This window comes from Ailuropoda melanoleuca, chromosome 6 (assembly GCF_002007445.2).
Source record: "Ailuropoda melanoleuca isolate Jingjing chromosome 6, ASM200744v2, whole genome shotgun sequence".
NCBI classification, from domain to species: Eukaryota; Metazoa; Chordata; class Mammalia; order Carnivora; family Ursidae; genus Ailuropoda; species Ailuropoda melanoleuca.
Window position 1 is genome coordinate 8,006,923 of NC_048223.1, and position 25,254 is coordinate 8,032,176.

The 25,254-nt window shown below is 51.1% G+C and overlaps 1 protein-coding gene across 1 annotated transcript in view; it reads right to left on the minus strand.

Annotated features, from left to right (window-relative positions):
* Nucleotides 1–5,503: 5,503 nt before the first annotated feature.
* The window catches only part of SPSB4 (splA/ryanodine receptor domain and SOCS box containing 4), a 29,433-nt gene continuing 9,682 nt past the window's right edge, over nt 5,504–25,254 (minus strand). The window contains exons 2-3 of the mRNA XM_034661906.1: nt 17,945–18,791; nt 5,504–5,967 (exon numbers count right to left, since the gene is read on the minus strand). Coding sequence (XP_034517797.1) covers nt 5,918–5,967; nt 17,945–18,638 — 744 coding nt within the window. The 5' untranslated portion in view covers nt 18,639–18,791 and the 3' untranslated portion in view covers nt 5,504–5,917. The remainder of the gene's footprint in view (nt 5,968–17,944; nt 18,792–25,254) is intronic.

Genomic DNA, 25,254 nt, shown 5'->3' on the forward strand with positions numbered 1-25,254 from the left:
AGGTACTATTATTAGCATCCCCATTTCACATAAGGACACCAAGGCACAGAGAAGTTAAGCCACATAGGCAAGGTCACACAGTAACCAGATGCAGAGCCAGGATTGGAACATAGGCAGTTGGAGGCCAGAGCCCCTAACTGTTATCCTCTGTGTCTCTTCCCTGCTTTGCCCTCTCTTATTGCATGTGATTCTCCCAACAACCCCTCAAGGTAGGTGGTATTAACCCCATTTCACAGCTAAGGAAAGTGGGGCTCTGACACACAGCAGGTGTGAAATTAAACCAGGAGACAAGGCATTTCCAGCCGTGAAAATAAAACGGCTTAAAACTTCCCTCCAATTCCTCCTGTATTGTTATATTCTGGAAGACCTCTGACTGAGGGATGAGGCTGCATCGATTTAGCGACATTGTATTTCGTTCTTGTCCTCCTAGTCCATGCTCTAACTGCGCAGACCATTCTGCATGGACTCAAGTCTTGTGGAAGGGCAATGGTGCCTTAAGGAGGCAGCAGATCAGAAACAAAATCGGACTGCAGAATGCCAAGAAAACTTGCCTAGAATTCTGCTGAGCTTTGGGACTATGGAGAAGGACTGACCATGTACCTGGCTCTGTTTGCAGGAACTGCACCAAACACCTTGGGGATCCCTGGGGAGAGAACCTTCTGGCAGTAGACCAGCAAGACAAGCGCGGGGATGTGTGCTGTTGGCTCCATGCCCACAGTGAAGGGAGGCATTGCTAACTGAGCAGTGTTCTTTCCCACAGAGGCAAGGTAGGGCCTCGGGATCCTTTGCAGAAGAACAGTGTTACAGGCAGCACCTACTGATAAGAACTACAGTTCTCATCATCCTTGCAGCTAAGAACAGTATGTGATCACATTTTGGCCATTGAGCTATAAAGCGGAAGCATGGTGTGGTATTTCTGAGACATCTTTTTAATGGAAACAGTGTCCCCTCCTTCGTTTCTTCTTCTGTCCTAAAGCCTGAAGTGTGGGTGCAAAAGCTGGAGCTCTGGCAGCCATTCTGGACCATAAGGTACCTTTGGGAATGGAAGTCACAGGCTAGGAAGGTAGAGTAGCAGGCAGAAGGAACCTGGAGCATCGATCACCTCATCGAGCCTCACAACATCCTTGGACTGCCTGCTTCTTGACTTCTCTTAAATGAGAGAGAAATGACCCTGTATTCCTATTGAAGCCTGTATTATTGGGAATTTTGGTCTCAGACAACCAGACCTAATTCATACTCATACACATCTAACCTCCAATAACTTCCCCAGGTGTGCTTCCAGCGTGCTCTCCAATTTGTCAGCCCCCGAATCTATCAAGCTGCTTCACACCCCATGCCTGCCCCTGCCACGTGCTGTTCTTGCTCTGTCTGAAACACACTCCCCTTCGTTTGGCAAATACCAACTCATCCTTCAAAACTCAGCTTGAGTGTTCCTCTCTGGGAAGCTGTCCTAGATTCCAAGGTCATAGTACATCCACCTCCGGAGTTCTCACAGCGCCCTGGGTCTCATGGTCAACTGCAGCCCCTAGCTCCCTGTCCTGTAATTATATCTTCGCTGTCTCTGGGTGTTCCTGGTGGTAAGGGCAACGTCCAAGCTTCCCAGGGGGCAGAGGAAGTCCAGTGAATGTCAAAGGAATGAACAATATGTGAATGAGTGCCTGGTGGTGGTGGGGAGTCAGACATTCTATGCCATCGAAGCTGCAGTAGCTGCTGCAGCCAGGGAAGGCTTCCTGGAGGAGGAGTAGACAATGGCACAGAGGACACCAGCTCTGGCTATCCAGCCAAGCTACTGTCTGTGGCACAGAAAGTAGGCACCACAAACCCTCCAGAGATATTTATATGGCTTAATGGAATCTCTCTAAGACAGTCCCTAAGTATCTCCAAGAGGTCAGGTCCCCCAGCTAGAGCCGGATCACCGATGGATGGGGAGTGATTGACAGGGCAGCTGCGTAAAGGAGCTCCAGGGCGCTGGGTCAGGCAGGGGAGGGGTCAAGCATTGTTGGAAGCTGAGCTTACTCTGTGCTGGCTTTGTATGGCCATCTGGTTTGGGTCAGAGGTCTCCAGGGACAGGTTTGATTTATAGGCCTGTGCAGTGGCCTGGGCGGCATGGAGGGGAGGGCACAGAGAGGCCAGGGAAGGGGTGTGGGGAGGAGGAGGGAAGGGCCAGGCAGAAGCCCCCTCCAAAGCTGAGCAAGCACGGGGCTTCTGCTCTGGGCCTTGGAGGGCCTTCGGTTGCATTTAATGGAGAAACATTACAAAAGAAAGTATTGAAGAAACCAAGAAGTCTTTATTGGGAGCCCACTCTCTACCTGGGACTATATCACATGCTGTTACTGTCTAGGAGAAGAAACAAATCCACACGAGCCCCATCCAGTGATGCCAGGCTTCGGGTGCTGTGCTAGGCTTGTCACGTCGGCAGGCTCCTTGGCCACTCTCTAACGCCCTCCAGCAGAGCCATTATTAGCCACATTTTACAGACAATGACAACCAAGCCAAAGTGCAGAGTCCCACAGCCGGGAATGGCCTAGGTAGGGTTCAGACTCGGGCTTGCTGCCCAGTTCAGAGCCTTTCCCCTCTGCCCCAAAGGGCCTCGGGAGGTTCTGGAGTTAGTGGAGCGAGAGGTGACAGGCCAGAGTCCAGCAAGGAGGAGCCCCGGAGAACGTCACCTGAAGATTAGTCACCAAGAAGGGGGTGGTGCTTCCATCTTTTCCGGGTTACAAACCCCTGCAGACTCCCTCTGCCCACCCACATGTACTCCAAAGGCACAGAATGGGGTTGTTACTGTGGACTGAGATCACCAAACAGAAGAAAAGTGTGGGGCTGAAATGTGCCTGGAGAGATGTAGATGCTGGTCTGAGGACTGGGGGCCATGCTCTTGTGCTGGAAGTTCTGAGGGGCCCTGCTGAGGGGGGCCACACCCAGGGTGCATCTCCTTGAGTTGGCCTAGAGAAAGGGCACACCTAAGACCCCCTCTCCCCACGGCAGAGCCAGCTGGAGCCCCCTCCTGGCAGGAGGCTGAGAACAGGGATACAATAGGGCATATCAGCTGGTTTAAAAAGCTCATCGTGATCAGAGGAAAGATAGCAGGAGCAAGAAAGGAGGCCTTCAGGACATCCTGAAAGGGAGGCATCAAACCTGGAGTCAGACCAATAAGGCTCCAATTCCAATTCTAGCCCTGTGACCTTTTAGATTCTCACAGCCTCAGTTTTCTCATCCATGAAATGGGGATGTTAATATGACCCACACAGGGCCAAAAGGATTAAATGCATATACACACACACACACACACACACACACACACACACACACCCATTTAAAATGCATATATAAAAACACTCTTCGGGGCAGGGAGATGTTTATCAGATGGTTCTCTGACTTATATTCACTGCCACTTTTGGTGGGAAGCACCCCAGTTCTGTGGCAGGAAAGGTGGTTCTGGCAGGACTTGGGCTTTCCTGTCTGTGTTCTGCATGTCCATAGAGCAGACTTCATGAAAAGTCAGAGCCAGCCCAAGCAATGAACCTCCCCAGGGCTGGTGTGTAGCAGGCCATCCGTCAACAACAAGCCAGAAGTGTCACCTCCCAGCTAGGAATGCAGATGAAAAGCTGATTTCTGCATGGGAAGGGGGACCTGCATGATGAAACCAGACACCAGGCTACTTCCTGCCAAGAGTGCTAGTGAGGTGCCGGCAAAGCCCAGCTCTGGCCTTTGACCTCTGCCCTTGGTTTGTTTACACACCGTGGGGCTGGGGTCAGAGCCTGAGATATGCTGTGGGTTCAGAAAATAACAACCAGACCTAGCCAGATGTGCATATGTGTCAGGGACAAGGAAAGTGTTCAGCAGCTCGCGAAGCATGACTGCGTGCTGGCAAGAGGCCACCGGGTGGGGAGCAAGGAGGACAAGCCCGCCCAGCCCCCTGCATGGTGGCCACCGACCTTGTTCTGTTCAACTGCGCCAAGGGAAAGCGCCGGCGTGTGCAGGGCTGAGGGGACGCACAGAGAACGTGCCGGTCCCCTTCTCCAAAGAGCCCACCGTCCAGTTGGAAAGGCAGGACAGATACCCCAGAACCTTAAAATCACAACTTGGGCCAGTGTACAATTACAAGTCAACGTGAACGGGCCACAGCGCTCTCTCTGTGAAGCAGTCTCCACTTACAGCGGGCTTTCGAGAGCCTGATGTTATTTCACCTGTCTAAAACCCTTTTCTTATTTCTCCCCTTTTACCCATGAGGAGGTGGGGGCTCCGTGGGCACAGGAACTTGCCCAAGGGCGCAGACCTAGCAAGGGGCTCCGCTGCTCCCCGATCCTGAGCCCAGGGGGCCTGGGCTTTGGCCTTCTTGCAGCAGCTGCCCCTCCCCAGATGGTACTCCTGGCCCCTGCTGTCCCCAGGCCCTCCTCTTCAGCATTCCTGGCATACCTCCCTGCACTGCCCCGCCTCCTGGCTCTCCCCACCCAGGACCTGTGACATTCTCTGAAGTTTCCTGGTTGTGCCCAACACTCTGTGGATGGGCATCTGTGCGGAATCCTCTTCCTACGCCCACCCTGCTCAAGCCAGGCCCAGGGGAGAGCTGACCCTCCTCCTGGCACTGACTCCAGAAGAGTCCCATGATGGAAACAGGGGCCTGCACCCTTCCATTATGTTCCCCAGTCCTCCCCAGGGGCTGCAGAGCTTTGGGCGACGATGGAAATGCTCTGCAACCTGGTAGCCACCAGCTGCGTGGTGCTATGGATGTGGCTGGTGCAACGGAGGAATTGAATTTTTCACGGAACTTTAATTCATTTCAACTGAAATGTAGGTAGCTGCATGTGGCTAGCAGCTGCTGTACTGGACAGCACGGCAGTGTAAAATGTTTGTCATCCAAAACGTCAGACGCGCAGATAGTCTCTGAATATTAGCACAGAATAATGGAGATCCTTTGAGGTCATCTTGTCCAATCCCCTCCTTCCTGCAGTGGAGAAATAAAGGCACAGAGAGGGGAAGTGACTGGCCCAAGGTCACACATAGCCAGTGGCCAATCTGGAATGGACTGAGCCAGCTTTTCTGGCTCTAAGTCTAGCATTTTTTTCCTCAGGACCTAACCCCTTTTTCCTTCTTTTCCACCCAACACCAGACTCTTGGTAAATCAAGTCAGTTCAGCTCGAGAATGCTTTTTCAACTCTCACATATCTGAACAATCCATTTTGCCACAACACCTTGAATACCTGAGAGAAGCTGATGGCGCCAGCCAAAGAGGAAACAGTCCTCTGCCTGCCGTGTACCTCCTGGATGGCTCACCCAGCCTGAAGTGACAAGTGCCCAAGCCAACAGACACCTGTCAGAACCCTGGGGCTCTAGGGAAGGCAGAGTCCACCGGCCCAGAACCCACCCACATGTCTCCCTTCCCAGGATGCAGCCAGGGACATGGAAAAACCAAAGCACATGGACAGTGGCTGGCCCAGACCTTGGCCCTGGTGGTGGGGAAGGCTCCAAGCCCTTGGTCACCCACCCACCTGCCACCCAGATAGGGAAGACTGTGAACCACAAATCCCCAGCCATGGCTCACTCAACAACCTGAAGGAACAAAAGCACAGTGTGAGGACACCCACATGGGTGTCCCTGCTCCATAGAGGCCCCTTCTCTTGGCTGGCCTGCCAGATGGCTCTTAGTAGACCCAGGGAGCCCTGTTGTGTTCAGACACACACGCACTTACACACGCATATACACGCCCCTAGAATCTGCTTCTGGAGCAGTGACAAGGTAGAAAAATAACAGATGGGGTTCAAATCAGCTCCCCCACGCACAGAGCAACCTAGGCAAGTCTCCCAAACTTTCTGAGCCTCAATCAACTCATCTGTAAAATGGAAATAGCAGTACCCACCTCAATCAAAGGCCACCTTCACCAAAGTTCCAACACCGTGTCATTTGGTAGAACCAGGAGTCATGTCCCAGTGGAAAAGGAACTCTTCTTTAAAATAAGGTTGTTTGCAACTTTTAAAAAAAACAGTGAATCATCTGAGTCTGTAGGATGGAAGAAAATGCCACAGCCTGCAGGCCCCCAAGCCCAGCCTCTGCCCATGCCTATGTCCCACAGCCCTTGCTCTCCCCTGCATCATGCCCAGCCTTGTTGGCTGCCCTGTTGGCCACAGACTCACCACCTTGTACCCACCAACTCAGTTTTTCCCGGATCTTCCCAGGGCTGCCTCCACCTTACCATGTAGGTCTCCAAGCCCTTCCCTGAGAGCAGCCCAGAGACACCCCTCCCTCCCTATCACCGTCTCCTGTTTTGCTCATTTTGTCACATTTCTCTATGTCTAGATTTATCATAGATTTGTTTTCTTCTGTTTCTGTCTCTCCTCCTAAGTTGTCATCACAGTACCCCCAGCGCCTGGCTCGTAGGAGATATTTTAAAAAAAATAGCCATTGACCAATTGACTGAGTGATAAAAAGCCTCTCTCATTGTAACCATGGCTGTCCAGCAGACTGTGGCTCCATGGGGAGTGGGCCTGCTTTGCTCGCCACCGCAGCCCAGCTCCTGGTCCAGGTCAGCACAGGTCAGGCTCTTCACAAACACCAAGTGAAAGGATAAATCACCTCCTTACACCGCAGGGCAGACTGGCTCACGCAGGACTGTTTGTGGTTGAGGGAAGAGCGATGGCTTATTTATACTGAGATCAAATTAGCGGCTATGGGCAGAGTGCGACTAATTTCAATTTACTATTCCTGGCTAATTGGAAACTTCTTAGGATTCCCTTCCCCGAAGTTTCAATAGGAAGCCAGTAAACTCTTTGTTCTGTGCAGATGCTGTAGGAAGAATGGGCTCCTTCTCTGGGCCATGTCTTCCACCCAAACCTGCAGTGATTTTCACCTGCCACGTGGACTCTGAGTTAGGCAGTCAATCATTCAGTAGATGTTCACTGAGAACCCACCATCTGCCAGATGCTGGGGACACAACAGCAGAAGGGACGACCTGGCCTCCGCCAGTGGGGAGAGAAACAGTGAGTGACTCAGGAGGTCTCCATACCACACCTCGGCCCTCCCGCACCCACGGAAGCACTGCCCCTCCTGGGCCCCTGGCTGAGAAGCTGACTTGGGGCCTTGCTCCACACAATGCACTGATCGACCCTGATGCCCCTTGGGGACACCCTGGGAGGAAACAAGGGGAGTAAAGCAGCCTCTTCAAATTCAGCCACCCAACACTGACACTTCAGTTGCATGGACCAAACATCTGTTTCCTTGGTGCTGGAGCCAGTAAGAAGGTTCTTTAGGTGTCCCACGCCTGTTCCAGCTACGACTGGGAGCCCAAGCCCTGCTTCTGCCTTAGACCGCAGTTCCCGATAACCAGTTCCTGTGGGCCTGGGACATCTCTGCTTGCCGAGCACACACTCCCTGTACGTGACCCAGCACCCCCTATTACACCCCAGTAGTCTCCTGTGGTCAGGCATCCCAAGCAGCTGACTTCTAGCCCATGCTAGATTGATGGCATAATCAAGCAGGAAGTTTGTGACACACACACGCACACTCCTGGGTCCACTGGTTCTACAGATGAGAGACCGCTGAAATCTGTGTTTGCACATGCTCCCTGAGGGATGCTGATGTCCAGGCAAGCATGCTAAATGACCGGCTCCAGGACTCTCCACAGCTAAGGGATCAGCAGGTAGGACCCGACCCAGCAACAGCCGATCAGGGGTGGGTGGGACCCTCTGCCTGCACCTGAAGAGAAGCACTGGACTGATCAGAGACCCTCGGGATTTTAAAACGAGACCTGGGAAAATACTGTGCCAGCCAACAGTGAAGAGCAGGAGTCGGGTCAGGGTCAGAGTCAGCCAACACCAAGAGGTGGCTGACTTATGAGGAAACCAGAAAAGATACAGGAGAGGGTGGGAGCAGGTGGGTGGGAGGGAGCCTGTGGCAGACGCGCACTTGAGGCAGCAGAGGGGTGCCTGAGCGTGCTCCCGTCCCTGGACCTCTCAGTCCTCACACACCATTACACTCAGCCCTTTCCTGAGACGACCTGGGTCTTCGGACCTCCAGAGGAGCCGGACTAAACGTCCCACCCCCACTCGGCACCTGGCCTGCAGCTGAGCCCTGCGAGTGGCCCTCAGCTGTGACTCCGGCCCCTGACCCCAGAGGCGGCCATGCTTAGGGAGATGAACAGGTTCTCACGTGCCCCTCTGAGCCAGGCCACGACATCAGGCAGAAAGGTGTCATCCACCTCACTAAACACCAGAAGCAAACCTGCCCTCACCCAGGGACCCCCTCGTGAAATGCATTTTGAGGGAGCAACATCAACAGGGCAAGATCTGGCACATGGCTGTAGCTCCAAATGGATCGACTCAAACGCTTCTACTTAAATGGCTCCAAAGCCAAGGAGACGACATCTTTGCTGGCAGCTCTGGCCCCTTGCTGCTCCCCAGCAGGGTCATCGGCCTTGGAGGTGGGAAAGATGAGGGGCACCAGCTGCCTCATCAGCTGTGAGCCCAGAGGGTCCTGACAGGGCAGCCTGTGCCCACTGGGGCTCCCGGCAGGAGGGTCACGAGACGGGGCTCACAGCTCTATTTATAGAAGCGGCCGCCACTGCGGATGAAGAACTGGGGAGAACCAGCACGGCAGTATTTCCCAAGCTCACGCTGTCTCGGCTTAATTTCATCCCAAGCAAATAAATCATTAAGGAGGCACCGAGTCTTGGAAGATCTGATGAAGAAGGGCCATTAAACGGTACGGCCTTAACTTGAATTATGGAAGGCTTCAGACAAGCAGCCTTATTAGTGTCTGGGCTGGGCTGTAACTCATGCTAACTGCCCCCTTGCCTTAACCAAGGGACACGACCGGGAGGATCGGCGGCCTCTCTGGCCGCAGCAAACAAATGTTGCTGCCGGCCGGGGAGGCTGTTTGCTCTCCCCAGTCATTTAAACACCATCCGCAAGTGTGCTTACCCTGTTCCCTGCTAGCCCTGCAGCACCTGCTCCGCATCTGCACCGCTCCCGTGGGCACAGGTGAGAAGGAACACAGCTTGGCCGTCCTGTATTTAGGGTGTGGAAATGCTGTGGCAGTGGGATTGCTGACACCAGCGTCATTAGACCCTTCTGCTAAGGCCCGAGACCACCAGTAAAGCCGAAGGAAGGCTCACCGCAGCCCTGCGTGGCCCGGAGGCTAGAGGTGGGGGTGCCGGAGCTGGCCGCCTGGATCCCTGCACGGACGGCTGCCTCCAAGTTTGTGCCGTGAGCGGGCTCTTCAACCCCTCGGCCTCAGGCTCCTCATGTGTGAAGTGGGGTAACAGTACCTTTTCCTCCTCTGCGGGGAGTAAATGAGCTGCGGTGCATCGGGCACTTACGAGCATTTGCATGGGGCTGTGGGGGTTTAAATGAGACAATGGATGCATGGGCAGCATCAAGAGGTGTTGGGCCTTTTGTAGGTGTTCAATCAATGACTGTTCGATAAAGAGCTGTTTCTATCTGCATGGAAAAGTCATGCATTTCCTTGTGTATACCTTGCTGGCAACTGGGCGAATTTGGGTTCCAGGACAAATAAACTGAGTCACGTAGTGGTTGGGGAGGATGAGAACGAGAGGAAAACCGGGCTGGACCAGAAAGGGAGGAAGTGCAGAAGGCACAGCTGGGTGGTGGGAGGGTGGGGAGCATGGTGGGGGTAAGGTGCAGGAACAACCCTCATGTCAGCCAGGCAGGAGGGCTTGTTCACAGCAGGCTCTGCCGGGGTTGGGGTGGGAAACAGGCCATTTCCAACAAAGAGGTCGGCACAGACCAAAGCACGGAGGAGTAAGCAGACTGGCTTGGCTGCAGGATCAGAGTGGGGGTGAGAGAGAGAGGTAGACGGTGGGAGCAGGGGACAAGCCATGCATGGGGAAGCCTTGCCCTGTGCCCTGCCCTCAACACACAGCAGCATGAGCCTTACCCAGGGGCTTGTTGGAAATGCAGAGTCTCGGGCCCTACCCACACCTCCTAAGTCAGAGCCTCATTTGACAAGATGCCCATTAAGATGTGAGAGGCACTGCTGACAACAAGTCTATGGGGTGAGTCCCGGCATCAAACCCACTTCATAGACAAGAATGCTGAGGAAACTTACGCCAACTCATGCAGGTAGTACGTGGAGGGACTGGTGAGCTCTGGTCTCTGACTGTGCTGGACTCCCTGCTCTGTGGTCTGAGCAGGGCGGACACAGGGGCTCTGACATGCAGGAGGCACAGGGAAGCCACGGAGGCCTCGGTGCTGCCCAAGCTGCCAAGGCCACTTCCCAGGAAGGCACGTTGTTCTCCTAAACTGCATCCTCTCTCACCTGCGTCAGGGTTTTTCAACACAGGCTCACAAACTGCATTGAATTCTCACTCTCTTGCTTCTGGTGAGGTGCATTTTCAAGGAGGATTGGAGGCCTGGGTTTTCGGTCTGGCTCTGCTGCTAATTAGCCGGTGACCTTGGGCAAGTCCTCCTGGCTCTCTGGTCCATTCAGCTCCCACCTGTCAAGTGGGGGTCTGGCCCTGGCTGCCAGCCGGCATCTGTTCCCATCCCAATGCCTGGGGCCAGCCCTCGCCCTCCTGCCAGCTCCTCCCGGCCACCTCCTCCCCTTCCCATTCGTCCAAAGGTCCAGCAGAGGTGAGCCTGCAGCCGGGCCTAGTGACCATCTGCTCAAAGACAGATGCTGCCCCTCAGGCCCGGCACCTCAGTAGCTCATCCCCACGGAATACACACGTGGGCCACAGTGCGCGACGAGGCGTGTATTTGGACATCCTTGCTGAACACACGTTCACCAAGCAAGTCACCACCAGGAACTACAACACACTTCAAACAGGCCCTTAGCTGGCAACCTTTCAAACTGCTCAGAGGGAAGGCTCAACGCTCCCAGCTCATTTACGACAAACTCACAGTAGTCTTCGAACCTCAGGTGGCATTTCCGTCAAGTATCTTAAAGAGAAAAGAGTCAAAAGCCTCCCCAAACCAACATATTCCTTAATGTGAAATCCCTCAGACCAAAATTAATAACAATAATTATCTCCACATTTAATAACACTAACAGTAATTTCACCAATCTACGGGAGCTGTGATGACTGGTGATCTTTAAGCCTACTTTTTCCAGCATCTACGGGGCCAGGCACGCGCCCAGTCACCTTCTGTAGATCTTCCACAATCCTGATGCCTGTGGCATTGTATGTTTCTACTGCTATTGCAGATGAAGAAACAGAGGCTCCAGGGTGAGATGAATTGCTCAGGGTCACAGCGCACAAGCAGCCCAGTCAGGAGTGAGCCCCGCTCTTCCCACAAGACCCCACTGAGGCCCTCTGGGAGGAAGAGGGCAGGTGCATATTGTTACCAGGGCCCCTGCGTGTGACTCTGCTGTGGCCCACGGCGATACTCTCCTGACTGAGCCTGCATTTCAAAGCCCCCTTCCTGCAGGCAGGACTTCCAAGAGTGAACCTACTTGGTTCAAATGTGAACCCCCCTCCACACACACACACTCAGAGCCAGGCCACAGTGTCTGAGCTAAACCTGCTTTCAGCTGAAAGTCTGTTCCTTTTTGTGGCAAACAAAGGGTAGGGGCCAGTTTCTGAGTGTCAAGATTCTGAATTGAATAGCCCAGCCCATCGCGCAGCCTGGGCCTGGCCCGAGTGTGGGGACAGCTGTGCTGTGCTCGACACAAATGAGAGGTGGGACTGGGTCACTCTAGGGTCAGGCTTCAAGGGGGTGGCCTTTCATAGCCAGCCTCCCTCTGTTTCAGCCAACTGTGACTCTGGTCCTGCTGCAAAAGGGAACAGAAAAGCTCGGCAGGTGGCGGGAGGCCAGTATATTCACATGCACCTACGGAGCACCTACTATGTGCTCAGTTCCAAGGGGTGCCACGGAGGGAGTCCCTGCCTCAAAGAACTACCACCTTCAGCCCCGGCAAGAGCAGCAACAGAACAGCAACCACCCCCCCACCCCCCACCCATGGATCTGCGCTGGGCCGGTAAGGGGCCAGGTGACTCGGCGCACTGACACGTACCCTACGTAAGGACTGACCAGATTAGACAACTCAAATGCCCCTAGTCCAGCGCTGTGCTCGAAGCCTCCTTACCAACAAATGAATGTGATTCTACTGTACTTTAAACTAGAAACCAAATCATTCACAAGATTCATCAAGGGGCCTGGATGAGTTCGGCACTGGACACGGGTAAGCGCCGTAAGACCCACAGCCCCCTCCAGCACACACCACCACGGTGAGCCACCGGCTGGACCATGCTTTGTTTCTGCCTCATTTCTAATCCTCACAGCAACCACGCAAGGCACATATAATTATTCCCACTGCACAGAGGGGAAAACGAAGGCTCGGGGATGTTAATTAGCCAGAAGGGGGCAGAAATGAAATTTAAATTGGAATCAAACGTTTATTCTCAAAGACTGGAAACTGTCTAAGTGTCAAAAAATGGGGGACTGAATAAAATAAATTGTGAGACAACTATACCAAGAAAACCCATGCCGCCGTTAATAAAGAATGAGGCGACTCTATAGTAATCGTATTAAATAATAGCCAAGATCTAGCAGGGGACGTGAGAGGCAGAGCAATGTTTACAGCATGATCACATTCATGTAAAATTTCTCTGTTAAAAATGTCTGGAAGGACACATGAGAAACTGTTAATGGTGGTTGCCAGCAGGGAGAAGAGCTGGGGAGCTAATGGGTTGGGGGGGTATTTCATTGTAATATTTAAATTTGTTGCTACGGGCACAGTTTGCTTTTCAAATGTAAACGCATGCATTTTTTAAAAAAGATTTTAATCTATTTATTTGAGAGAGAGAGATAGCAAGAGACAGCGTGAGCAGGGGTGGGGGAGAGAGGGAGAGGGAGAAGCAGACTCCCTGCTGAACAGGGAGCCCAATGCGGGGCTCGATCCCAGGACCCTGGGATCATGACCTGAGCTGAAGGCAGATGACCAACCGACTGAGCCACCCAGGCGCCCCACATGCACACATATATTTAAGTCCCACCTCTATTGACATCCCCACACAGGCTTCCTGGGTCACCATCCCTTGTTCTGAGGAACTTACTTCATCTCCCCTTGGGGAAAGAAGGCACACATGTGGAAAAATTAGTAAATGGGGCAAATGGGGGAGACTAGGTGCTGAACGAGGTGCAGGGGGCAGAGCCCTGGGCTGAGGGCTGGGGGTGAGTTGGGGTCAGGGCAGAATGATAGGGCAGAGGGGTGAAGGGGAGACCAGGCCTGGGTCGGAAGGGCAGAGGAGAGTCTTGATGTCAGGGAGGCTGGGAGGACCATGGCACGTGGGAGACACATGGGAGTTGAGTAGGAAGGTGGTGAATTCAGTGCAGACTGGAGGGTGGCTCTGGCAAGGGGATGGTCTTGTCCTTGTACTCAGCCTGGTAGAAAACTCTCTCTGGCCTTCATCAATACCAGAAGCCTTGGCTGGCTGCCAGCATTTTCTGCTGAGCCACTGCGCCAATAAATACTTGTTGGCAGGTCAATTAAACCATCTAGGAAAACGTCTGGAAATACAGTTTCCCCGGCTCGATGCAGGTGGACAAACCCTCTCTGCCGGTTAGGCCTAAGATCCTACGTTTCCTGCTCTCCACCCCCCAGAGAAGGAGCCCTGGCGCCAACACCTGCTCTGTGGAATCAGCCCTACGTGGTGGGCAAAAAGGAGTCAGGGCTGGCCCGGGCAGCAGGTGGCAGGACACAGGAGTGCTTATGGCCTGGGGTGAAGCACAGCTCTCCTGCTGGCTACCTGCTTGGCCTTGAGCAAGTTCGTGAATTCTTTACCTTTCCAAGATTCCATTTTCCCATCTACAAAATGGAAATAACAGCAACATTGCCTCAAAGTTCATTGTCTGGGTTAAGAAAAAAGACAGAGAGAGAGAGAGAAAAGAACACTTGGCCAGAGCACAAAACATGGGTGGTATTTATGGAAAGTATAATCATTAGGACCCCAAAATCAAAGCTGAGCAGGGCTCCAAGCCCACCTGTCTCTGTCTGGGGCTCCTCTCTACTTCCTGTGTCGCCCATACACCACTCACCACCCAAGATCTCCAAGACAGGAGACAAAGCTGTTCTGTCAAACTTCCTGGCCTCCAACATGTGGCAGGAGGAGCCAGGGAGCGGAGGAGCAATTCCGGAAACCAGCCTGGAGCCGAATCCAAAGGCCTGGCCCACCTCACAGCAGTGGGGCCCAACCTCACAGCGGTTGGGACATTTTCAGTGACACTCTCCTGTTAGCGACCAAAGCATGCCTGATTCACAGACACTGCTGGGGCTGTCTTGAGGCAGCTAACTTTTCAGAACACCCTGTGGAGCTCTGTGCTGAGCCAAGAGCTTTGAGGGCTGGAGAGGAAGGTGGGAGGGAGGAGAACGGCCGGGCCAGCACCTCAGGGTCTCACCCAGATCCACCGCTGAAGGAAAGGTCCAGTTGGCTGCGTGGCCACCCAGCCCGGTGGAACAGCCTCTCCTGTTCCTTCCCTTTCTGCCTCCTCTGCAAACATCTCCACAAGGGGCCCGGTTAGTAGTTGTGTGACCTCAAGCTCTCTGCTTCAATGTCCGCATTGTGAAATGAGGTACTACAGGCATTCGCTGAAAGAGTAGTTGCAAGGATTAAATGAGTGACAGAGGCCAGCACAGACCAGGCACTGTGTAAGAGGGAGCTATGGGTGGTGTGGTACTTCTGCTGTTCTCGCTTGGGCCGCGGACCTGTCATCTGGAGACAGCTCGCTCGCTCTCCCGGCCTCAGTCCCACGCTTCGCTCAGGTGGCAGAGCCCCTGGGCCTCCTGCAGCTCCCTGCAGTAAAGCCCGCGAGGCGGAGCTGCTTCGCTCCATGCCACGGCTGAAGAACGCGCTTGCAACAGGAAAACATGCTTCTAGGAGCTCTACCCCAACGAACACACGCTTCAGAGTTAGATGCGGTTAGTCCTTTTTGAGTCTTGCTTTCATAGTCATAAAAATTCAAACATTGAGCAAAGGCTATCCGTCAACTTACTTCCATCCCATTAGAGGAGAGGCTTCTATTAAGGCCGCTTTTGTGCTGACGCATAGCTGAAGCCCAGGACCCCGTGCAGCTCGCCTAGTTAGTGAGAGCCGTGAGCACCGAGTGCTGTGTGCCTGCTCCACGCCCGCGAGCTTTATCATGCCCGTTTTACAGAGGAGAACGCTGAGGTCTGGAGAGATGAGGTAATCCTTGTGCCCAGCCTTCTGGTGAGCACTGGGGCCAGAGTCAAACACGGTCTGTGAGGGCCTTGAGCATACTTCTCTCCCCGATGATGTTCTGGGGAAGCAACCCCAGAGAGCTGCCCTGCCTTTCTGTTCCGGAGTCTGTCTCTGACCGTGCTCCCCCACATCCCTGCCGGGTCTCAGTGTGGAGACTTGGCATCGTGTCCACAACCGACGTTGGCTCAGAATTCTCATGTACAGAACCCCACATTGGGTCACCTTCCCTGCCCAGGGACTCCCCAGGGCCAAACCCTTCCCGGTGCCCAGGGATGCTCCAAATGGACATCAGCCCGGAGTCACCAGCTGCAGGCATCACGCAGTCCCCTCCCAACCAGCCCTGATCAGACTCCACTGCAGCACGCCCTATGGCCCATGCTATAGTCAGGGCTTGTCCTAGGCTGACCATGACCTTTCAAAGCCCAGAAAAGCTGAGGTCCCTCTTTCTGCCATCATATCCGGCCCGTAATAGAGAACATTGCTCCTATCTGGAGAACAGGCCAGTGCCATAGCAGACAAACCGAACCTGACACAGAACAGCAGATGCTATAGGCTTGCCTCACGTGGCATCTTGGCCTTCCCTCGCCTCCTGATGAGCATTCCAGCTTCAGCCAACCCCAAAAGTCACTGCCAGTGGGGAGGAGGATGGAGCAGGGCAAGTTTCAGCCGCGCCAAGCTTCTCCAGCCACCTGAAGGATCCAAGACTGTCCTTTCCCACCCAGGTCCCAACCAACATTGCACCAAGGAGGATACCATGGCTTGTGTGCTCCTGATCCTAGCATGCATGGGGGAGCCCCTGGCTACCGCCTCATTAGCACCTTAGCTTTGTACCTGAAAACCGAGCAACAGATCATAGCTGAGCGTGAACCAACACCCAATACCCAAGAGAGGGTTCACCATGGGGGTCTAACTGTTGGCTCAGGGAGCTCCTGCTGGCTATCAATGTCACCCTGTAATCCCAGCTACCATATTATTGGTACCACCATACCAATCTCACCACAGCTATGAAAGGGACCTGATATTGTCGCATTTTACTGATAAGCAAAATGAGTTGTAAGGCATTAGAATGACTCACCAGAGACACAAAACCATGGAGCACTGGGGATCAGTTGGCACTAAGGTGTGTCAGACTCCACAGACTTGTATGCCAAGTCCACTCTTCTGTTCCCATGATAAATTCTGGCAAGTAAATTTTCCAATTCTGCTTGAAAAGAGTATTTGTTGTCGCTATTGGTTTTCTCAGTACTGGAGTTTGCCTGGTCCCCATGGCTATGAGGGTTCCAGACTTTCTCCACAAGGCACTGGGATGATTAAACTAGCCCTTCTCAGGACACACACATCTGCTCCTAGATCTAACCGGTGAATCAGAGAAAACAGAGCAACACTCTGCCATGAATGGCAATCTTCATCTAACAACCATGAACATGAAATCAGAGCCAGAATGTCGCCTGCTACACCAGACAGCTGAGCACACCAGCCACTTTCTGCTGGCCTGCCACCCCTAAAACCAGCCAACATACCCTACACTCGAGGAAATATAAATTTTACTTGAGTAAAATCTTATTCTTGACTTCTTTTCGGGGGCGTTACTCTCAGTCCCTCAACTGAAAAGAATAGGCTTCGGAGGCTGACAGACCTAGGTAGGCGCTGGTTCTCTGTAGCTCGCTCTTCCGTTTTCTCCTCTCTGAAATCGGGGCAATTACAGCTCTCATCTGACATGAATAAACTGGAATTCTGGCTGAAAGCACCTGCCTCTGTGGGCTTCATCAGGGGTGTGGCAGGAAGTGTCATGTGTGGATGAGGAGCGGATAAGCCCACAAGGCTCCACTCAGCTGGCGGCCATGTAGGCCTCCGTGCAGAGGCCACCCTGCCTCCCGGAGGGAATCCCTCCTGAAACCATAACCAATTTTGTTGCCATGATTTTTAAGCTGCCTCAGAGCATGATGGTGCATATTAAATGAGAGGAGGCCTCAGAGTTGCCAGGGATCACCCCCAGTAGCCTGGGGGCTTGTCAACAGCCTGCAAAGGGGTTTTGTTTGCCCACATGGTGTTTTCAGCAGCTGCCAGCTTCAAAAATTGGGCCCTTTCACACAAATCTAGATTTCTGGGTCCTCTTGGAAAGATCAAAAGATTCTACAACTTCTGGCTCTCATTCCCAGGAGGCAATAATCAGCTAGAGATGAGGGGCAGGTGACCCCTTTTAACAGAGTTCACCAGGGAGACCTAGAAATTGGGTGTTCAGTCCCTGCCTTCAGTAGGCGGTCAATAAATGACAGCTATTATTATCATTACTTATTATTTATCAGTAACTCCGAGTCCACAGCATTCAAGGGCAGGCACTGCATCTTCTATTGTCACCCTCCTCCTGCTGTGGGCTTGAGGCCCGGCACACTGGAGACAGACATCATCCTGTTTGACCCTTATGCCGACAGCAAGATTCATGATTAGCACCAACCCAAGAAGCCCTTATTCGATGTCAGTCACTGGTCTAAGCATGTCACAGACATTATTATCTCAGTTGATCCCTACAAAAACCCTGACCAAGATCACTGTCCTTGTGCCGCTTTTCCAGGTGGGGAAACCGAGGCACAGCGCAAGACCACCAAGCCAGTAAATGAGAGAGTCCCAAAGTCCACATCCTCTACCCGGCTGGGTCATCCCCAGTGACTATGGAGGGCGGGGCCTCCCCTGCTCCCGGCCGCCCTCCCCAACGCCTCCACGCCCAGTGACAGGCAGCCTCTGGAACCCCCAGCGCCCCCACGCGGCACTTACGGTCAAGGCCGTTGATGTAGCGCATGGTGACTTCACAGTGGCCCCACACGGCACTCACCACCGGGTACAGCTTCTTGCCCTTGAGGCCGCGGAAGGCCACGCCCAGGTACTGGCCATCCACGACGAAGCTGAGCGTGCCCTCGTCCATGTCCAGCACCACGAGCAGCGAGTCCGGCAGCGCGAAGGCCTCCTCGGGCCCTAGGAAGGCGGGGTAGGCCACTCCGGGCCTGTTCTTCCCGTCGTGGTAGAGGCGGCTGCGGCCCAGGTCCCAGCCCCACGACTCGGCGTCGCTGCCCACCAGTGCCGTGTAGCCCACCGAGTGCAGAGGGGCCCGAGCCGTGGCCACGCCAACTACGGCGTGGGTGCCACGCTGCCGTGCCGGCCAGTTGATCTGCCAGGCATGCAGGCCGCGGGCATGGCCCACCTTGCCACGGATGCCATCCGTGCTCTGGGCCACCGGGTGCCGGTGGAAGGTGAGCCGGTCGTCATCCTTGACGAAGACGTTGAGCGAGCGGTCCTCGGGGTTCCATGCGTGCCGCAGCTGCACTGCGGGCCCGGCCGCGGGCATGTCCAACAGCTGGTCCAGCCGCGCCGGCCGCCCCGGCTCCGCCCCCTGTAGCTCCCGCTTGGCCGGCCGCAGCGCCGGCTCTCGCACCTCCACCGACTTGAGGCTCCCCGAGAGCTTCTGGCCCATGGTTCACTGCCGGGAGGGGGCCGCTGCAGGCCACCGCTACCTCGTGGGAGCTGCCGCTCCCCACAGCCAGGGATGGGCCGCCGGGCTGGGTACCAGACTTCTGGACCGTATCCCTCCACAGCCTCCACCGGGCTGGGGCAGGGGCCCAAGCTCCTGGAAGAAAGCAAAGGGCACCGGTTACAACAGCAGCCGCAGCCATTTATGTCCAGGGGCTGGGTCCTTTGCATGCATTAATAATAACAATTAAGTAATATAACAATATCTGGCATTAATCTAGTACTTTCCATATGCCAGACACTGTTCCAATTTACATTATCATTTAATCCTTAAGTCCTCCCGGTAAGACATGTACATTATTATTCCATTTTATAGTTGAGAAAATTAGAGAAGAGAAAGGATAAGTAATTAAATAAGTCCCACAGCTAATAAGGTGCTGAGCTCAGATTCACACTGAGATCACCTGGCTTTAGAGTCTATGTTCTGGTCTTCCAGTGATCATAGACAATTTTATTTTAGAAATAAGGACTGAGCCTTGAGAAGAAAAGTGATTTACCCAAGACCACAGGGCCTGGAGAAGAAGGTCAATTTGATCCCAGGGGACAAGGTCTGTGCCAAGACTGAGGGGACACAGGGCCCACGACACAGGGATGCAGAAGTATAGGGTGTGGCCCATTGGTTCCACCCCGGCTTCCCCCGGAGCTTAAATAGTACCTCAAGTGTAGCCAGGCTCGAGAAGGAAGACACAGAGTGAGGATCCAGCAAATTCACCCAGGGACATGAGCAAGGACACAAGACAACCATCTGAGGATGGGGTGGGGTCTCCATGGGAAGGTGAGTGGGAGGCAGGGGAATAAGGGGACTAGTGTCCAGGCTCTGGAACCAGATAGAACTGCCTCCAAATCCCTGCCTCCATTTCTAAGCTGTTTATCCAGAGAAAAGTCTCTTAGCCTCAGACTCTAGTTTCCTCATCTGTAAAATGGGGATAAATAGTACCCTCTGGGTAGTGTGATAATCTGAGAGACAATAATATAAAGGGCCAAGCCCGAGACTCTGTGGGCAAGGTTTTCCTCTCTGGTTCTCTCCTCTGGGCATCCCACTAGTACCCCTTCCCTTTGGATGGGCATGCTCTTTCTGTGGGCACACAAACACTGGTTAACAACACTGACCCCAGACAACCTCCTCTTGAGGCAGGATCCTGGTCTCTAGGGAGGAGGACTTGGCCGCCATGTCTAGGAGGCCAGCCAGAACCCAGGGTTCTCGAGCTGCTTGGACAAGCCCTGCATGTGGGGACAGATGGAGAGGTGAGCCCTGCAGCCAGTCCAGAGCAGAGGCGTGTGCTCTCCCCACTGGCCTAAGAGCGGCTGGGCTCCAAACAACTTTCCCTGAGACAGGCCAAGAGGCAAGCATGTTTCACGCCGTGCCCTGCCTGGCCACAACCTCCCACCCAAACAGTGGCATACTCCCATCCACCATCCAAGTGGAGAAGGAAAGGAACCCGCTGCCGCACAGCACACCAGGTACACTACGGATTCCTTGCCTTCTCCACTTAGACTGTGGCTTCTTTCCTCTCTATTTGCAGACCCCAGCTTCAGCGCATGCCAACCCCATCCCGAGAGCTCTGGCTAATGTTTAATCTGGTGGAAACCAGAGCACGTAAAAATGTGCAGCACTAGACACTTCTAAGATAGCAGAATACAGTTACTCCTTTTCATATCCCAAATCACCTAAAATAAAGGAGAAAGAGCAAGAGAAATGTAAATGTTATCTTCAGTGAAACTAGAACACATTTGTAACCCGAACCACAACTTCTAAGGAAAGACTGCCAAGAACAGTAAAGGGCTGCCAAAAGCAGCGAAGATCCAACGGGGGCGAGAGAGCACCTGTGGCCGCAGATCTCGGATAAAGCTGGCAGAGCCAACCCGTAGCTGGCACTCCCTGATGGAAAAAAACCAACGGTTCCCAAACAGAAGAGCAGGAGCTGCCTCGGACACGCTGAGGCTGGAGGAGGGCGGGGCTCGCAAAGGAAACCTGGGGCCTGCCATCAGCACAGGAAGCCATGTGCCCGTGAGGCAGAGCGGCGGGAGGGGCCGCACTGGGGGAAGCCCCTGGCTACAGATCGCTGCTGCCTGGGTACCAGCAAGGCCAAAAGAAATCACGGCCACAGTTCTGGGAACGAAATGATCACGAACCAGGGAGCGGTCCTGCTCTCCTAACACACTTCCTGGCCTTTCCTCTACGTAAATCCACTGCAAAATGTAGACCTAGAGAAACTTCTCCTCTTCCAAAGAGGAACAAGCACAGGATAGAGTCAAAGATGCTTACAGGAGAAATAAAGGAGGAAAAAAAAAAGAAAAAAAATTCACCGGAAAGCAAGCTGTCACAAAGCATATAAAAATTGTGACTAAATTTGTAAACTAATTTTGTGATAATTTATTTCAGAAGGGAGACAACTAGCACAGTCAAAAAAAAAAAAAAGATAAAATTCATCTCACATAGTTATAAACCTCCGGAAGAACTGAAAATAAAATACAAACCTTCCAAATTGTCAGAAAGAACACAACAGAAAATAAAACAGACCACACAGTGAAAGATTTTGCTGTAAGAAGCAATGGAAACAATAACACAAAGACATAAAATATGATAGTAAAACTAAGCCAGAAATACTAACTATGTCAATGAATAGCCATGGTAAACTACAAANAAAAAAAAACCCAAGGAAAACAAAAAAAAAAAAAAAAAAAAAAAAAAAGAGTCTAAGATCGGAAATCAAGACAAATCTCCCAACTGTATGCTACATATAACAGATATCTCCAAAGCAGAGAGACTTAACAGTATTAAAGATCTAACATACCAAGTAATAGCACCAAAATTCACCGCAAAAGCTACAGCAAATACAAGGACAGACAGACACACAGTAGAGGCAGGTAACTTTAACGTACCTTTTTTAGTTTATGACAGGTCAATGAACCAAATTAAGACACAAAAAAAATCAAAATTGCGTAACTAATAAGACAACTCATTTCTCATTTATTAGGCTACAAATAAACCACACACAAAAAAAGCAGAGATTATACAGAATCTAATAACACAAACTAAAAACTAATCACAAAATTAAGATACAGAACCCTCCACTTGGATATTTTTTATTTATTTTTTTTTAAAGATTTTATTTATTTATTCGACAGAGATAGAGACAGCCAGCGAGAGAGGGAACACAAGCAGGGGGAGTGGGAGAGGAAAAAGCAGGCTCATAGTGGAGGAGCCTGATGTGGGGCTCGATCCCGTAACGCCGGGATCACGCCCTGAGCCGAAGGCAGACGCTTAACCGCTGTGCCACCCAGGCGCCCCTGGATATTTTTTAAAACTCTCTTCTAAACAACTCAAAAAAAAAGATATCTATATAGAATCTGCAGAATATAGAAAGAGTGGGAATAACAAAACACATTCCATATCTTAGATCCTGTGGGATCCTCAAGTAGATCATGACTGGCATACTTATAAGGAGAAAAAAATGAAAATGCATGAATTAAGCATAATAAAATAGAAAAATAATAGAACTAATAAAAAAGTCAGAGAACTAGTTCTTTGGGGAAAAAAATACCACAAAAACAAAGCCAAACCAATAAAACATAAAAACTCTCTAATGCAATCATCTAATCTACCATATTATCTATTATATTGTTATTAATTATTATATCATTATCATGTTGATAGTACATCCTGAAATGACATAACACGATGTAATGAAATAGTACTTTATCTCTATGGCCTTCTTCCACAAAAACCCATAACCCCAGTCTAATCATGACAAAAACGTAACATAAATTCCAATGGGGGGCATCTGACAAAAGACCTGACCGATATTCCTCAACACTGTTAAGGCCATTGAAGACAAGGAACATCTGAGAAATTGTCACAGCCAAGGGAAGCCCAGTGACAACTAAATTTAATATGGTGTCCTGGAACAGAGAAACAATACTAGATGAAAACTAAGGAAATCTGAATAAAGCCTGGCCTTCAGGTAACACTGTATCAATAAAGGCTCATTAGCTGTGGTATATGTACCATAGTGATGGAAGATGTTAATAATAGGGAAAACTAGGTGTGAGTATATGGGAACTCTATCTACTTTCTACATAGTTTCTCTATAAATCTAAAACTATTCTAAAAATTAAGGTATATTAGAAAACATTAAATCAATTTTTAAATTCTAGAAAATTCAAAAAAATGTACAAAACTTAAAAATCACCACCTGTCTCATTATCCAGACGTAAAACACTACAAGCATTAACTATTAACTATTATTTCATTTTATCTTTTTTTAAATCTACAAAATATTGGTGAATTTTCTTTTTATTTATATGTTGGCTAATTGAATTTAAAAAATTTTTTAAAATAAAAATTGGCATCATGGGTCTTTATTCAGGTTATTTCACCTAAAATTAAATAATTATAACATTTTCATATATTACTAAATATATTTGAAATGCAGGACTTCAATGACTAAAATAAAGAAACAATAAAACAGATCAACCACTTAATCTAATCATTTAAGGGAGGGAGAATACACAAACATAAGAAATAAATGAAAATGGGAAATATCGAAATGGCATAGCAAAAAGCACTCATAAAAGAGTTAAGACTAGCTTGTTATTTTAATATGGGGAAATAATTGTGGCACAAATTACAAATATATGACAAACTACTATAAATTGGTAAGAGAAGACCAACCCACGTACAGAATGTGTAAGATACAACAAATAGGTCACACGAAAAGAAAAACAAATGGCTTTTTTGAAAAGATGTTTTACCAAATGCATAATAAAAAAGAAACAAGTTAGAACTACAATGAAATGCTGGTTTTGTCTATCAGATTAGCAAAGCTCAAAAATTGGATAACACCTTCTTGGAGAAGTGGACAGGCTCATACATTGCTAACCTGAAGGTAAAATGGAATAATCTCAGTGGATGATGAATTAGCACCGTCTCTCAGAATTGCAAATGTACATTCCCTTTGACCTAGCAATTCCACTTCCAGTATTTATTTGGTATTAAATGTGCAGAGCTATATACATATGTATAATACATCATACACATACGTTATGTATTATATACAAAACAATACATGTGTATATCAAATATTATATATATATTATATCAAATACTATAAATATATTACATATATACATAGACAGCATTGTTTGTAATAGCAAAATATTGGAAAAAACCCAAACTAAGGCAAAATAAATTTTGGTAAGTCATGTGATGGAATACTATGCAGCTGGAAAGAAGAATGTACTGACATGGAAGATTCAACAGAGAGATGGAGTCGAGCAAACAAGGTCCAGAATGTTCAGTGTGCTATGTGGCCTAAGGGAGGGAGAGGGAGGGGGAAAAGGGCAGAGGTAGGGGAGGGAGTTGGGGGTGGGGTATTTAACCCAAAGGGCCCAAATGAAATTGAGGACCAGTTGTGTCTACAAGAAAGCTGGACACTGTAACAAGACAACTTGCTTTTTTCTCTATTCACCTCGGAGCTTCATAGCAACCTTCACCCAGCCCTTGAGCCTCAACCAGATTATGAGAAATAAGCAAGATAACATGTGAGAGGCGCAGGGTGTGTATGGGGATTCGATTAACAGAACCAATACTCATCTCTGTAATTCTGTACAGTCTGCCCTAGTGCCTCTGACTGCGAGGGGGTTGGAATTTACCCCTTTCATAATTCACTTGAAGGCACCTGATAGTCCCATTCTAACAGACCAGGAAACTGAGGCTCCAAGAGGCAGCAGCTTGAGCAAAGGGACCTGGCTAAAAGAAAACAGAGCTGTTCCCATCCTGAACCCAAAGTCCCCACTCCGTGCGGGGCTCTGTGCTTTCTCCATCACTAACCGTAGGTAGCTGCACTCACTTTGTGCCAGGTGGCATGACAGCCGCTTCACAGGAACTTTATCCAAAAGAGGAAACAGGCGCAGAGAGGTTCCCAGCAAGTGGCAGGGCTGAGACGAACCCCAGGGCCACGGATAGGACAAGCCTGTGCCCTCCCACCTTCCTCCACACTGTTAAGAACAGGGCCTCTGCATGATCCCAACTGTGATCAGTGCCGTGTGGCCCAGAGGGGATACGTCTAAGGGCAACTGCCTTATCTTTGGCCACAACCAGGCCGACTTTGGAGTTGTTGCTGTCGAAGAGAGACCTTTAATGTGTTTGAAAGCAACAGCCAGGCCACATCCCCAGAGGAGACCCATGCTGGGTCACTGAGTGCCTCAAGGCCTCTGCCCCATCAGTGGCAGGTGGGGATCCCAAAGGCTGCCCACACTGGGAGCAAGGCAAAGCAGACCTATAACAGATGGCCCCTTTGCTGCTCGCCACACGGCAGGGCCCGACCGGAGTGCTCACGTCTACTAATGGAAAACTAGTGACTGTGCAATGTAACGAAGGGCAGGGTTTGAATGCCCCGCTGCCCACTGGGCCCCGGGCAAGGACATAACCTCTCTGAGACTCACCCGAAAAGTGCCGTTAACTCTGTGCTAATCTTGCGTGCCTTTGCAAGAATGTCTAGTAAAGTCTGAAATGACACAGGGCACCCAGGACCTACCCAGGAAATGTGAAGTGCTCC